Source organism: Electrophorus electricus, chromosome 7, assembly GCF_041902795.1.
Source record: "Electrophorus electricus isolate QZ-2024a chromosome 7, ASM4190279v1, whole genome shotgun sequence".
NCBI classification, from domain to species: Eukaryota; Metazoa; Chordata; class Actinopteri; order Gymnotiformes; family Gymnotidae; genus Electrophorus; species Electrophorus electricus.
Window position 1 is genome coordinate 25,023,675 of NC_137503.1, and position 15,240 is coordinate 25,038,914.

Here is a 15,240-nt window from a genome sequence, read left to right on the forward strand (position 1 = left end):
TGCCATTAGGCATACTTGTCTTTTTAGCATACATGCAGAATGGAGCAAGACGAGACAGGGCATAGCACAATTTGAGTTGCTTTTAACTAACACGGACATGTTTTAAAGCCATTTCACAGTGAAAGCCCTCCTTAGCTGCTGTGCCTCCCCTGATGTCCTTATGTCTTGTAGTTTGTCCTGCAGGTGCATGTCTCAAACAAAGAGAAGCATGTGTCCTACCGTATGACGCAAGAGGGAACAGCACACGATTTGCCGCAACCGCACTACCACTTCCAAAACAAAAGCCACGTAATAAAGACTAGTGAAGGCGTGAGGAACAAACCAGCATCCCTCTCCAGGTGATGTTTAAACGTACGTTCTTACTCTGCATGTCCCACGTTTAATGGCAATTGCCACAAAATGGTTTTGATGAATCTGTCAGCATCCATCAGTGGCCCGTTCACCAGCCCGGAATCTCTGCGGACCCGGGTCTTATCTGTCCTGCTCTGTACGAGAGAATGGGCTATGGCCATGTCCCGACACAGCCATGTCCCGCTACAACAAGGTCCCGCAGGCTTCAGAACAGCCTGTGCTGTGCTTGCTGCACCAGTGACAGGCGGTCACACATGGGAAAGATGATTGGGTGCAAGACCCTATTACCCCTTGCAGCAAGAGTGTAAAGTAAGGATAGAAAGCCATTGTGTGTATGTGTGTGTGTGTCTGTGTGTGTGTGTGTGTGTGTGTGTTTGGTGCTCTCACTTATACACGTATCTGTGTTAGCTTGCAATAAATGAGCAGTGTGTGCCCATGCGGAGCAAGCCTAATGGGAAAGCGGAGAGCATCATTGCCTCAGATGATCTGTACGTCTCCCTATTACTTGACTCTTTGGAAAATGCGAACTGGACGCCCTGTGTTGTCTACATGAACATTTTTTCCAGATTTTATTTTGTCCTAGACATCTATAAATGGTGTAAAACACCCTTAGATAGTGAGTGTTTATATATTTTAGCCAAGCATTCTTTTGAATTATTAAGAAGCTATGCACAGAAAACATACACTAAATGATATTCGATTGAACTAGAGGTTTTGCTTAAATTTGCAAAAACTTGATAGAACTGCTTTGCTTCTTTAATTTTGCTTGCTAAATGTCTGGCAACCGAATGATTTCAACTAGCTACTACGTTCAGACTTTGGTTCAAACCTTTGGTGAGTACCAGCTCCGTAGTGAACAAAATTCAGTGTTCTTGGGAACTTTTCATACATGCTGCGTTCTTGAATTTCAAGTGTAATGCCATCTCCCTGTCCTCTTTTAAGGCTTGTTGCAGCAACGAGTTTGCCTGAGGATATGCAATTCTTGGCTTGTCTCATCCAAGGCTCTGGAAATGCCTCCTGCGCTTTCGCTTACAACTCACGGAAGAGCCGATGAGAGAAGGAGATAACTTCTATGGCGTTATCACTCCACCCGCGCCACCATCCGCATTTTTTATTCCCTCCACCTCTTTGTATCCTTCACAAAGGGAGGCAGCGTGCCCTCTGCAGTGCAATGTCCTCCGAAGCCTCATTCCCTGAGCCAGTTCTGGGTTTTAAACATAGTCCTGTAGGCTGTAGACAGCCTTTATGTCCTGAGGTCGGTTCCGGGATGGGGAGCGGTATGGTGAGCGATACTGACCCCCCGGCTCTAGATGGGGCTTTTTTTCGGTCACGGGCTGCTCCAGCTGTTGTCCGTCCGCCTGAAGCTCCTTGTCGTACGGCTTCTCTTTGTGCTGCTGCTCCTGGTCTGGTGACTCCGTCTGGCTGTGTTGCTCGCGACGTTCCTTCTTGTGCCGGTCGTCCGTCGTCCGCTCCTGCTGCGGCTGCGGCTGTTGCCTGAGCGGCTTGTCGGGGTGGGATGAGCCGGAGTCCAGTGGACCATGACTTCTTCTGGGACACGACAGGCAGAAGATCACACCTCCAGCCAGGAAGAACCCCGCTGATATGAATGCCACATACACGGCTCCTCCTGGCTCGTATTTGCTGCTCTGGGGCACTCTGGCATCCAGGAAAGTAGTGATGACCTCATTGGTGAACCAGGATGCAGGCACGAGGCACAGGACCCCAGCGATGACGAAGCAAGCCCCAGCTGCAATCGCTGTGTGTCCTTTGGACCGATGACTGCCTCCCCAGTGTGTGCATTTAAGCCCCAGGGCAGCCAGGCAGAGTCCGAGCGTCGCAGTCATGCAGGCAAGCACCATGGTGGTGCGGGCAGTCTGCAGGTAGGCGGGCAGTGCCAGCACGGAGTACTTGAAGGTGCAGCTGAACACGCCCGTGCTGTACCAGGTGCAGTCCATCCACAGCCCTTGCATCTGCGAGATTGCCGTCATAATGTTGGAGCCCACATCGGCGCTCACCTTCCAGTTGGGTAGCAGCGTGGCTACCGTGGCGCCCAGCACGCCGAGGAGCGCCAGGATGAAGGCGAGCATCTGCATGGTGGAGGACGGCATGGCGGGCACCCCGGCCCCCCGTGACTCCCTCCCGCCCCCTCCCCCCCAACTCTCACTTTGCGGTGGCCCCTCGTTCTTGCTCTGCGTCACCCTATCAGCTCCATGCAGGTCCCGCCGGCAGATAATTCCTCAGCACAGGCTCCAGTGGACTGCGATAAAGAGCGAAATGAGAATTGAACCGAGCAGGCAAGCGTGACGTTCTGACAGATGAGGCGCAGGGGGCTGGTGCCTTGGAAGGGAAACTGTATTTTTCTGATTCGTTCTCTCCCTCCCCCCTCTCCATTTTTTAGGACATTAACACTCAGAGCCAGACTGCATTTCAGCTCTGCATTTAGCTGTGGTGGAAGTGACTTTGTAGTGTTTTTGGTCGGCTAATTATTCTTTATGGTTTTACAGCTGCGGAGAAGCCCTCTGGCAGTTGGCGATGGGGTTACGCCAACCTTCTTGTCAAAAAATGGCAGGTAAAATATTCCCATAGAAAACTGATTCTACTATGTAGACGGGCATGCATGTTTTGTGAGAGTTAATTGATTTTTTTCTTATCTCTCCCAGCCATTTGACAGCATGGGGGGAGAAAAATAACAAAATCGCCCCTTTCCTTTGTTGTTCTTCCAACTGTGATGTCTTTCATTCGTAGATAAAGACATGCACATTGTTGAAGTAAACGATGTATTACTCTACAAAAAAAATAGAGATCTGTATACTTGCCTTCCTGATGGTTTTCGGTGTATGCTAAGGTGCGAAGAGCAGTTCGCAGAGATATACCGCTGAGGAAGAGAGGAACGGACCACTAGAGAACCAAAAAAGAGTCAAATTGTTAACCTCCATCACAATAACATCTCCTTGGTAGCAAAAAGTATGTTTCCGAGCCTTTCTGTGTCTTGTTAAATAAATAAATAAATAAATAAATAAAACCATTCACATGTATCCTCGATGTGACTGAGGCAGGGTTCACCACTGGACTAAAGGCAATCTCCAGCACTGCGACCCTGCAGAGAGCAGAGAGTTCCGGGCTTCTTACCTGAAGGTCGCTCTTGCGTACGTGGCTGTGCAGTGGAAATGTACCCCCAGCAAATGAAGATAATAATAACAAACTGCCATTCATTTTTTCAGCACAGCAATTTCCCAGCCGCAAAGAGAAGCATGAAATTAACTTCTATTAGCTATGACAACTAATTATATAGCAGGCACCCATATTATCTTGGAAATAACATGTGAGTTCTAAAGTACTTTTTAGAAAAACATTGCCATTTTCTAACTCCCCTTCACAGATAGTTGGAAATTACAGATGGAGGCAGATGAATGCTCTCTTTCTGAATTCTGTGAGTAAGTTGTGATGGTACAAACCAGTGTAATCCCATGATTAACGTAATCCACAGTAAACATTGTATATCCTCAGCTACTGCAGTAAATGGGAGCCTCAAATGGGGCCACCTGCATAGTGCTGGGTTAAACAGACACTCTGGCTGTCTCTATCTGCCACCTCCTAAAACCCCATCCTGCCAAACTCCCATCCACACACTCCTGCAGCCTGCATATCCAAACCCATAGAATCATTTAATGTATTGCAAAGCTATTACGCAGCAATGTGGCTTGACCCATCAGTCATTTCACTGCTTTCCTGTATAATCTATGACCAGCCAGCAATAGCAGATTGGGAGGGGGGGGGCCTCATGTCCCTTTAGTTGACACATCCCAGCTGTAATGAACCAGCTCCTGTAAGCAGAGGAGCCCCACACCCCCACCGCCCCGGGCCAACATCACAGGAGCTACTGTTGAATGTGGAGCAGTCAGGTACAGTAGGCGTAGATCTCCTCCAGACTGGATGCTTTGACACCCAGCTGGTATGGCAGTGGCGATGTACTCATGGTATTAAGTGTGGGTGCTAGTGTTCTTGAATGTCATACAGTGTTTGTCCTGTACTGGGACATATTCCAGTGTTTTAGCATGTTTCAGTCCCACTTTTGGAACTGTGCAGGAGGTTATGGATTAATAATGCAGTTGACTTGTACTCAGGGAGTTCTTCTATGTAGGTCCATACTCATATTATTGCTCCCGTCATTCCCTTGGTGAGACTTTAGTGCTGTCACTGCAAAATAGCTAATGAGTCTATCTAACAAAAATCAATATTAGATTTCCAGCCATCACAATATATAATCAAGTGCATATATTCTTTACAAACACAGCAGCAATGTCACAGGTTGGCCTACATCCTGATCTTGTGAAAATAACTGGGGCAGGGTAAAAAAACAAAAAAAAATACTGATTCTGACCATGTTGTGAAGTGATATTTGACTTTGAGGCAGTCAGTACGATGCATCACTGCTGTGTGACCCTCATGACGTAGATTTCCCTAATTTCAAAGGTTTAGGTCTGTGTCCCCTTGTCCACTTAGGAATGCATGTTTTTGTCCACTCTCCAGAACATGTTCCCCTGGGGAAATGGAAGTGTCTGGAGTCAGAGGACCAGGCTGGTGAATGTCTAGTCTGTGCAGTCCAGGCTGTTTGAGAGTGAGGGAATGGGAGACAGGAACTACCACATTCTTTCTGTCTCTACGTTTCTCCAATAGTGCTCTCATTATGTAATACTCAAAGACCACATTCAGTGCTATAGGTGCCGTAGACATGAGGTTTTTCCAGTGTTCTTATCATTTATTCAGAGCACTTATTTATGAAGAGTTATTTATCACTGGAGTCTATATTGCAGTATGATTAATACTGCACCCTGAGTGTATCATTACATATCTCATATTAAATAAGGTCCTGGGAAATGTAATATTAACTGAGCAGCACTTGGATGTTGTTTTTTTTTTTTTTTTTTTGTTTTTTTAAACCAAGGCTGAAGTACTGCTCTAATGGTCCAGATGAATTTACTGCTCTTATTTTTTATCTTCTTGGAAAAGGGGCCCATAGTTGTTGTGCGATACAGGAACTATATGAAAAGTGTATTTTATGTGCAAAATATAAAGACATTCTCCATAAAACAAGGTGACTTACAGTCCTGATTAGTACTTTGAGTATTGCTTTTGTGTTTTGTGCAAGGTTTACATACCAGCCTTGGATTTAAATGATAGAAATACTGCAAAACCACCTTTCCTGGACAAGTTTCATGCAGAAGAGCTTTCCTTGTAATTCTTCTTCACGTTATCTTAAAAAGAAAAAGTCAAGCGTCGTCATCGTCATTGTCTAGAGCGTGATGTGTGACGGGAGCTGCAGTAAAGACCCGAGTCTCTTTTGTAGACATTGACTGCTTGGAGAACCCTCACAGAGGAGCACTGTTGTACACCTGCCACAGACCACTGAGGAGTGCTGATTCAAGTGGAGGCATGCCTGCCGAGCCACTTGAGTGGACCTGCTCCATCACAGTGGACGGACCCGAATGTAAACGGCTTATTCATTTCCACAGGCAAACCCGGCGCTCACTCTTACAGTAGGTGGGTGAATGATGGCTCCCGCTTTGCACCGCAGGAAGCCGTTTCTTCGCGTCAGTGAAAGTGAAGGTTTTCCTCTGAGAAGTGATAGAGGTACTCTGGTCTTTTTTTGAAGGTAATAGCCGGGACCATGGTTATGTCAAATGAGAGACACTTTTGACACTGTTGTGATAATCACATGCAAGGCATAACTCAAGTTCAAGAAAAGATACTTGCATATTGTTATTGCATGTATGTATATAATTATAAATAATTGTATTGAATTATTGAATACATTTTATATTTTTACTCATTTTGGAGTAGTTAACAGAAAACAGGTGGTTACTGGATTTATATTTAGCATTACTGTGACTACAGTTTTATTATTTTTTAAACAATCTACTTCCTAACTAATGAGAAAAGACAGAAATGGAAAAAGAAACCAAAATAGCTGTACAGACCTGAATGCACTACTCCAGCTTGTAGTAAAACCCAGCACTTATCCCAACTGTACATGTATGAAACATATGAGTGCACCCAAAGCATGTCCACAAGAGCTTGCCGTCCATAGCCCTGTGTGGGAAAGAGGATATGTGAACGCAGCACATTCCAGAGTCTGCACAAAAAGTGAGCAGGTTCCACTCCTACACAGTGCAGCGGGTCGTGCCCTGGTAGCCCATTATTAAAGCCTCAGGGCTGAGTGCTTGTCCAAAGTCCTTCCTAGGCTGTGGAGGATACGAACTGGATCCATCTCTCGGTGACAGGAGAACGGAGCAGAGAGCGTGACTGGGAGGGTAAGCCCTCCAGCAGGATCGGACAGGTTTGAGAGTGTCCCCAGTTTGTCCCCTTGCCAACATGTGCTCAGAAAACCCCTTCCCCTGGGTTCATTCCCCTTGACTGCCTGCCTCAGCGGATGGGGGCATGGGGCTAGAGCCTCATTTACCATTTATGTGAGTGAAGTGGGCTGGCTTTGCACTCCTCCACACACGTTACTGTGGCAACAGGAGAATCGCTAGCTTGCCATCACAGTCAAGTTTTTTTTGTTGTTTTTTTTTTTTACTGTGCTGGTGACATCTGCATCCACAGGTCTCACTGTTTAAATGATGCCAGTTTATTCAATAAAGGTGAGCACTCAGATTTCTCCCATCACAGTTGATTTCACACAAGATGGATGTTTTGTATAGAAAACATCTAACCTTTCCCCCACAGTAGAGAACATGTACTTCAGCTTTCTCTGATCGAAAAGGTGACAGGCTATATTACACAGAGAGCTGTTACCAAAGCCCACCTCCTACACCCTCACGATTAGCATCGCCCACCACAGTCCTGAACAAAGCAACAGCTCCAGAAAAAGAGGTCATAATGACTCATGTGAGTTTTTTTCTCTCTCTCTCTGTACAAAGGCAGTCTATGCTGCTGTGAGAACCAGTATGTTTCTGAGTCCAGAGACTCCATTAACAAACTATTAATCTGAAAGGATTAATTCTATAGGACGTTCTACTACAAAATGAGACCCAGTTTACAAGCAGAAGCAGAAGAGTGCAAGAGAGATTTTATTAAATATTACAATATAAGCTTATTTTTTTTTACAAAGGTCAAGCACTCTCAAGTAGTGAATATATCATATTTTACAAATAAATTACATAACACTACAAAAGACAATATTTTAGGAGGTACTTACAGTACAGTAAATTGCCGTAAAGCACAAAGGAATGTATTCCAATATTTTTTACCTAAGGTATGTGAGTTTACCACATCAGTCAGCAAACATATGAACACTGGAAAAAACTACACACACACACACCACATAAAAATGACATACATTTATAATTTAGAAAATATTTAGATTTAGGAATTTCCTTGTTCAAGTTAAAAAATTCAAACATTTGTTCAATTCATTAAATTAAGATGTTCCAGGACTGAAAAGCCTTTGTCAGAAAGCAGAACTATAAAGCCACAATATTCACAAAAAGGATAACCTTGGCTTGCTCATACATCAGCTCAGAGAAGGCAACCTGTGTGTGTAGTGCTCAGAATGCAAGGCAGTGTGTTGGACAAACATACACACTGCAGCTGATCTTTATGTTATGTCTTTACGATCTATCCACAGTCTGAGTAGAGGTCAGAAGCCAAGTTCATCTTAGGTTTAAGGTCATTTGTGGGTGTTCTCAGAATCCCAAGCCATTGGTCCCTCCACAGCGAAAAGCCTCAGGGTTAAATTAACACAACATTGTTTATGTAAGTCCAGCTGGACAAAAGTGAACACTGTAAAAGTAAATTCAACACTGTAGGTGTTACGTCAACACTGAACCATTTTGTTGTGTCTATAGTGTAGGGATAGTGGCTTTCTGGATGCCCATGACTGTGTCATAGAAGCAATCCTCGGTCACCACAGAAGACAGACTCTGCACACTGTAGTCCCTGGCCAGCAGGGAGCTAAGGTCCACTTTACTGGAATCCTTGAGCAGGGCGATCTGACTGGCCTGCAGGTCGTTGGACGGCCGCCAGCTTGCTCCTGGCGGCTCCTCTGAGAATGTGAGGCTCTGCAGCTGGGCCTCCAAGGAGCTGGTTAGGGAGCCTAGCCTGGCCCTCTTACACAGGTTGGAGATCTTGTCTCCAGGTGCGCCATGCGGGTGGCTGGGAAGCGCGGGCTCCGAATGCGTGTCTCCACCGAGCAGCCCGCTCTCATTTAGAGGTCTGCCTTTATGAGCTTCTGCCTGAGGATGCAGCCTCTCGAGCCAGGAGCCGCTCCTGCCTGCCAAAGGGTGGCTCCTCCTCGGGAAGGTGAGGTTGCCTCTGAATGCTTTCTCAGGTGGAGCGTTCCTTCTGGCATTTTCTCTCAGGAGACAGCGGATGGCCTTCACTGCCCTGGCCTTGCTCTGCAGACTACTGTATGTAACACACAATAACAGAAAATTTATGAGGTGATTGCACTGTCACATGAAGACAGGCACTACTGTATAGTTGTTATTTTTCTTCAGACCTTGTGCTGATGCCACCTTGATGTCTGCTGATGTCTCTTGTAGGTTAGAGATAAAAAGATCTTTTACAACCTGAAAAATCAGCTAGTTTACCTGCTGCAGAGCTGGAAAACTGTCTCTGGTCTTCCTTCCAACTCTGACTTTGTATGAACTAATTCCCAAAGACAAGGGTTCTCAGATCCTGTAGAAAAGAGGGAGGTAGGAGGTACCTGAGCAGACATTCAAGTGGGCCTTAAGACGCCAGACGCAGGAGTGGGAGCTAAAGAGGTTTAACCTCAAAACTAATTTTTATGTACTGAAAATCAGACAAATGTCTGCTCAGAAAATCTCACAACAGCAAAGAACTGGATAAACACGTCACCTGCTGAGTTTCCAGGTCGAACATGTAGACACGAGGAAGGAATGAGCCATCGGAATTTGAAAGGGTCCAGATCACCAGAGCGGGAGGCAGTCTGCATCAGCAAGCCCAAACCACAGAAAGATTCGGATTAGAACTTATACACAACACAGACTACGATTTTCCAACTTCAGCACTCAAGCGTATTTAGCGCCCGCCACCCAGACTCACCATCCTTTTCTTCAGCTTGCTGCTATCACGATACACCAAAATAATAGCTCGTTTGAAGACTGGTACAAAACAAAACAAAACAAAACAAATATTTCATACTTTAATGTTTAACTTGCTTTAAAGATACTTTAAAGTTTTGCAGTATTCCTCAGCGTTTTACATCATTTTTATTTTTGAAAATCAGGGGTTTAAAAAAAATTTTTTTAAAAATTGTAGTTTCCAGACCTGCCCTCTCATTTCATAGTCAGGCTTCTACTGATCCCAATACTACTATTCCCTATAGTCTATAACCACCCAAAATACAGTAGCAATGACCACTTTCACAATACAGCCCCTTTAAACATCAGCTATCTTCTGTTGCCCACTGAGTCATACTCACTGAAGAGTGTGAGTTCAGGCTCTTTCCTCATGCGGCCCAGAGAGGGCAAGGGGTTCAGCCAGAGTGCGGCGCTATGGATGAGGAACTCTCCTATGGAGATCTCCGTAACCTGAGAGACGCACACATTACAGTCTTGAAGCTTTCAGCTAAGGCCTCATCTGTTCATTCATCAAAAACAGGATTCAAACTTACGTTACTCAGTTCTAAATTACATACGTGCAGAGCTCTTACTAAGTTCCAGTTCATCCAGACTCACCTCCTTCTCAGTGCTGCTCTGCTCTGCCACCAGCTGGTCGAACACAATGCCGTAGTCTTCGTATATCTTCTGCATCTCATTGATGTGGCTGGCCACCTTCTCCATGGCCCTCAGCGCCTCTGCATCAGGAAGACCAGAGGAAGAGTTTACATGATGCCAGCTACTGTGCACAATAAATTATTGTGCTAGCAACCACGGGACACAATGCAAACAAGTTGTGTTTCAGTCGTCCAACCAACGCGTGTTGATCTTCCTTACTTTCTGTGCGTGTAGGAGCTAAAGCACTAGCTTCTGTTATTTGATACCTCCTGCTGTGTGAAGGTCTTAAGAAAGCTTGCCAAAACACCTGTAAGATGGCTGTGCTCCTCGCTCTCTGGGTCAGTCAGGGACACCAGCTCCCTCAGCAGTAGAGGGTATTTGAGCACTCTCTGCACAGGCTTAATGAGGTAGGACTCCAGTGTGGATGAGTGCTGCTTTGTGGGGTTCCTGGCTTCCAGGAACTCTTTGAAAGCTCTGTCTGTCTTTGCTGCAGATGTGATTAGGGGGACATGAACATAAACAGGAACATGATCTGTGATGCCCAACAGAAAGTTGTTTATATCTTATATGATTCCACTTGTATTAGACAATGTGTGAAGTTGCATTCGAACTAGGACTGTGAGGGAGATCTTTGACTATGAGGTTGTTTACCTCGTTCTAGAACTTTCTGGACTTTAATGTGATTGGCGCAGAAGCCACTGTAGAGTTTAAAATGATCAGCATAGTACAGAAAGGATCCACCCAGTGAGAAAAGCATTTTCTAGAAAAAGGGGACAGTAATGCAAAGTGTCAAAACAAAAACAAACACAAACAAACAAAAACTAGACATGGAACACTTACATTAAATCAAAAATATGTGCATGTGAATATATGCCTATTTAAAGTTCATATAGTGAATTACCTTCAGCTGTTCTGGAGTCTCGAGTGTTCTCAAATCCAGAGGTGATGTAGTCCTCTCCTCCAGGGTCTGCAGGAACACTCTCTGGAAATCCAGCATCTCTGGAAGGCTGCCAAACAGAGACTCCATCTAGTGGTGGAACAGAGAATTACAGAGATGCCATATTAAAACCTCTTGTTTCTCTTGCCTTTATCTTTACACAAGAATGTGAGCAGGCAGGAATCTGTAGAACAGCTGTCACTCACCTCTCCAAGACTTAGAAATGTTTCTCTCTCTAATGGTTTTAGGTAAATCTCAAACAGACAGCCCAGATCCTGACCAACAGGCAAATACAGATGTCAGCATTGGACAAAATCGATTGCAATAAATTGTACAGTACACAAAACTAAAAGGAACAAATCTCTATAATACCTCTACAACTGACATTTGTACCCTATTTATAAGAGGGATATTAGTGGGACGCATTTGTCAGCTGTTTATTATTAAGGTGAGGTCACAGGCGGTGCTGTGAGTAGAGCATTCATGCCTGTGGAAAACAACAGATCACTAAATGCGCTGAGCATTGAAGCAGCCCAAGCATGTTCTGTCATCCTACCTTCACATAGGACTTCTCAGTGTCCACAAGCTCCTGAATAACCTTCCACAGTCTCTCAGTGACAGACATGTGGCGTGGGCTGCGCCTGGTAGGGGCGCTGTCAGTGGAGTAAGGGCTGTCGTGGCCATCCGCCGTGATCCCTGGCTCCTCTGGGAGGACCTGGCACAGAGTGTTCAGTGTCTCCACGCTCTGTAGAGGAGAAGGAGGGGAAGGCCACCTTGAACATTAAGCACCTGTGCCGTTTAGTACTGATGGCATCAGAATGTGCCGTTACACAGCGTAATCCGCAGGAAAATCATCACACAGCAAAATCCCATCACATTTATTACACATCAAAATCCCCCAGCAAAATGATTTCACGTACAATTATTATGAAATCGGCTGCAAAAATGATCCAGCTTACACTCTTATAGTGCTGGATTAAGACCTACCGCATGGGGTTAACACAGAGTGCTGAATTAAGACATACTGTAAGGAATTAACACCTACAAAACTGAACCATCAGTGTATTATTCTACCTCATAGTACTGAATCCACACTAACAGTGCCAAATTAAGACCTACTACGTGGAATTAAGACCTAGTGCGTTCCATGAAGTCCAAATGGACAAAAATAAAATGTTGAGTATGTAGCATTACCAAAACCATTACCAGAGGCAACTTTACACACAGACACAAACCTAAATTGTAACATTCCTTACATTTATTTTCCTTATGGTACACATGTCATATATTGACACAATGTTGCAGTTATGGACATCTGCAGGAACCTGCACTGAGCGGTCATCCAACACTGAGCATGGCTGAGAGAACAAAAAGCACCCTACTGTAGTCACCTGGGACCAGAGGCTGGCGGAGGGGGGTTCTCTTAAACAGTTATCCCAGTGTTATTATACTGTAGGTTCAAACGAACATTCCCAGCCGCTACCATATAGCGAAGGTATGACACGCCCTGTTTAGATGCTGTTAAAGCATACTGTGCATTTCTCCTTGAACAATTGGTATTATGCAGTCACGTGGATAAAACAGCCACCGCATCAGAATAAGGAAGCCAGCTGGCTTAATGTGTGTGGTTTGGCGCAGGAGTCGGTGCCTAGAGAATGGAAATGAGCTACCGGAGCTTTATCTCCAAGAAACACACGGTCCACCTACACTGCACTGTGTAAATGGTGACGTATCGGGGGGGTAGATTTCCAGCCATTTGTCATCATAATCAGTCCTGCCAGAGAATAATACAGTGCTGACATATTGATAAATTCCCCAGGGAGGCAGTTGTGCAGTGCTGATCTCAACGCAATGAATATAATGAGCCTAAAAAAGGCAGAAAGGTGCGGAATATACAAGAAATTAAAGTTTAAAAACGGCTCCTTTTAATAACCCGTCGCCACTTGAAAAAGCATTGTTAGGCATGATCAGAATAAATTCAGGAGCTCGAGGAATAAGTGGAGTCAAGTAAAAGTGTGTGTATGTGAGAGAGAGTTCTGAATGTTTCTGTGTCCTGAAATAAATTGTACTGCAACATGGTCTTTTCAGGCCTATGGTCTAATTACCAAAGAAAAGGTAATTACAAAAAAACTGAAATGTTGAGAATGATGAGAATGATCAAAAGAACAAGAACAATGAACAAGAGAAAGACTCCCACTAATACTCACACACAGGCACACATATACACACTAAACAAAGCCAGTTACATACTGACACCAACAGCTATACACACAAGACCATAACAGTGCCGGTCCACACAGGCCCCAAAATCGGTCCAAGTGAAATCAGGTCATCAGATGCCTTTCCACAATCCACAGAGGAAGCCTTTCTTCAAGCAGCTACTAGTTTGTCTCCATGAAGCTTTTAAAACTAAAAAGTCCCAGATATTCCAGTTACATTACACGTGCCTTTGAAAAACCACTCCAATATTTAGCAGTATAGATTAAACATAAGCATAAGCCTTCATCTACAGTCAGTCATTGCAGAACTTATTGTTATCTGAAGGTATGGAGCACACAGAAAGAATCTGGAATTTCCCTTTGCATGCCTCGCCATCCTGTGACTGGCACCCGATGTGGTCCTGACCCCACCAGGCACACCTTCAGGTCCCCGCTGCCATGGGGAGACCGCATGGAAAGATTCCACTCCGCGATCTTACCTTTCTGCACTGGCTTGCCTTGTTATGTGCCTCTTCAGGCAGGGGTGACACATCTGAGGGAGAGAAGAGGTGGTGGAACAAAACAATTGGAATGGATTGTTGGTTTGTGTTAAGCATAGGGTGCAGAGCATGACAAACAGAGCGCTTAGCTCAGGGGAGATTTACGTTGAGCATGCTCTGGGGAGGCAGAAACATAAGCACAATTTACTGGGGTAAACCACCATTGATTTGATTTCAATAATGAGCTTGTGTGCAGAGGCAATTAATTCCCCCAAGGCTCAAAGCTTCTCAGTAAAGGAAAATTACAACATCTCCAATTAGACTGATTAACCCACTTTAACGTGGTTGTAGTGTAGCACAGAAACACTTTTGTGGGAGATTTCTTCAGTTAATTATTTAGACAATGTGAGGGCAAACTCTTCCAATAATCATCTTTTATGGGTATACATATTTCTAAACTGGCTCAGTAATACATAATTCTGATCAGATTTCAAATCTATACAGGGGTCTATAAATAAGTGTGGAGTGTTGTGTTTTTAATGGATCATCATTATGTCACTCATACTCATGTTCTCGTAAGATAAGCAGCATGAGGTTCATTAGTTCCAGTCATAGCTAAAGAGGGCCAGCCTGACTGACTGACTCTCTGATCAAACCCTTTGTGCCAGGTGCCATAGCTGGACGACACAGCACTCCACTCAGACTTACCTCACATCTGTTCATAAAGCAAAATCTAGTCCTTTGACAAGAATTTATTAACATCTAGAACTTATTGATATCATATTTATCAATCTAAGGCTCTGGAAGAGTAGAATAAAAGCTTGTGCTGTCTGCTGCTACTTGCCATCTAAGTATACAATGGTTGAAATGTTCACTAGCTGATAATGTAGATTTTGGGCAATTGTGTTTAAAACAGCCTCTGAAGTCCTACCTGAAGATACCAGCTGTGTGTGGGGGCTTTGGCTGAGTGGCAGAAGTGGGCAGTAGGGGACGCTGGAATCGCAGTCTGGCCAGATTTTGCTCTGCTCATCGGGTTCCTCTCGCCGGACAACCAGCTGGAGGCTCTGCTGGCCGAAGGAGGTCTGCATAAGGCCCAGGTCCAGAGTGGACATGCTCAGCCCATTCACAGCCAGGATCTCATCTCCCTCCCGCAGTCCTGTGCACAGCAACACAGCCAGCTCGTACAACCAATCAAAGGTCAGCATCCAAACCCACATGCTTAATAAATCGAACCTCACAGCCAGCTAATCTAATCTGGTGTGTGTCATCATATAATTCATTGTTTGCCTGTAATGTAAATAATCATCATTTCATAGCAAAGTCAATATTATCATTTGTCAACAGGAATATTGTAGCCTCACTGTACACTGGATTATTGAAATGAATTACCCTCGATGAATGCCAGGCTCCCAGAATGCACCTCACTCACGTAGATGTGAGTTCTCCTCATGCCATCTACGTGGCCTGTCACAAAGAACCCTGGACACAATGTACGAAATGAGGGAAAAGTAAGA

The 15,240-nt window shown here is 44.8% G+C and overlaps 2 protein-coding genes across 8 annotated transcripts in view; both read right to left on the minus strand.

Moving 5' to 3' along the window:
* Window positions 1-1,562: 1,562 nt before the first annotated feature.
* On the minus strand, window positions 1,563-6,663 carry cldn20 (claudin 20). 3 transcript variants are annotated; one of them, XM_081718454.1, is made up of 3 exons: window positions 6,330-6,663; window positions 3,168-3,249; window positions 1,563-2,608 (listed from the first exon to the last, which is right to left on the minus strand). In XM_081718454.1, exon 3 carries the CDS (start codon window positions 2,457-2,459, stop codon window positions 1,563-1,565), a length of 897 nt encoding a protein of 298 aa, XP_081574580.1. In that variant the 5' UTR covers window positions 2,460-2,608; window positions 3,168-3,249; window positions 6,330-6,663. The 3 variants fall into 3 exon arrangements, with proteins under 3 accessions (XP_081574580.1, XP_081574581.1, XP_081574579.1); XM_081718455.1 differs by lacking the exon at window positions 6,330-6,663 and adding an exon at window positions 5,511-6,318; XM_081718453.1 differs by lacking the exon at window positions 6,330-6,663 and having other exon boundaries at window positions 3,168-5,480.
* A 737-nt stretch (window positions 6,664-7,400) lies between these two features.
* The window catches only part of tiam2b (TIAM Rac1 associated GEF 2b), a 28,761-nt gene continuing 20,921 nt past the window's right edge, over window positions 7,401-15,240 (minus strand). For 4 of the 5 annotated variants that reach the window (XM_035524235.2, XM_035524234.2, XM_081717689.1 and 1 more), the window contains exons 13-26: window positions 15,116-15,205; window positions 14,658-14,882; window positions 13,727-13,779; window positions 11,585-11,773; window positions 11,235-11,303; window positions 10,993-11,118; window positions 10,743-10,851; window positions 10,399-10,578; window positions 10,053-10,171; window positions 9,797-9,905; window positions 9,418-9,476; window positions 9,211-9,301; window positions 8,943-9,030; window positions 7,401-8,757 (exon numbers count right to left, since the gene is read on the minus strand). In XM_035524235.2, the coding sequence (XP_035380128.1) occupies window positions 8,193-8,757; window positions 8,943-9,030; window positions 9,211-9,301; window positions 9,418-9,476; window positions 9,797-9,905; window positions 10,053-10,171; window positions 10,399-10,578; window positions 10,743-10,851; window positions 10,993-11,118; window positions 11,235-11,303; window positions 11,585-11,773; window positions 13,727-13,779; window positions 14,658-14,882; window positions 15,116-15,205 (2,072 nt within the window). In that variant the 3' untranslated portion in view covers window positions 7,401-8,192. Of the gene's footprint in view, window positions 8,758-8,942; window positions 9,031-9,210; window positions 9,302-9,417; window positions 9,477-9,796; window positions 9,955-10,052; window positions 10,172-10,398; window positions 10,579-10,742; window positions 10,852-10,992; window positions 11,119-11,234; window positions 11,304-11,584; window positions 11,774-13,726; window positions 13,780-14,657; window positions 14,883-15,115; window positions 15,206-15,240 lie in introns of those variants that run through there. The other variant, XM_081717691.1, reaches the window with a different exon arrangement.

Excerpts from the sequence above, each read along its gene's own strand:
- cldn20 (XM_081718454.1), bottom strand. The coding sequence starts at position 2,459 with ATGCCGTCCTCCACCATGCAGATGCTCGCCTTCATCCTGGCGCTCCTC.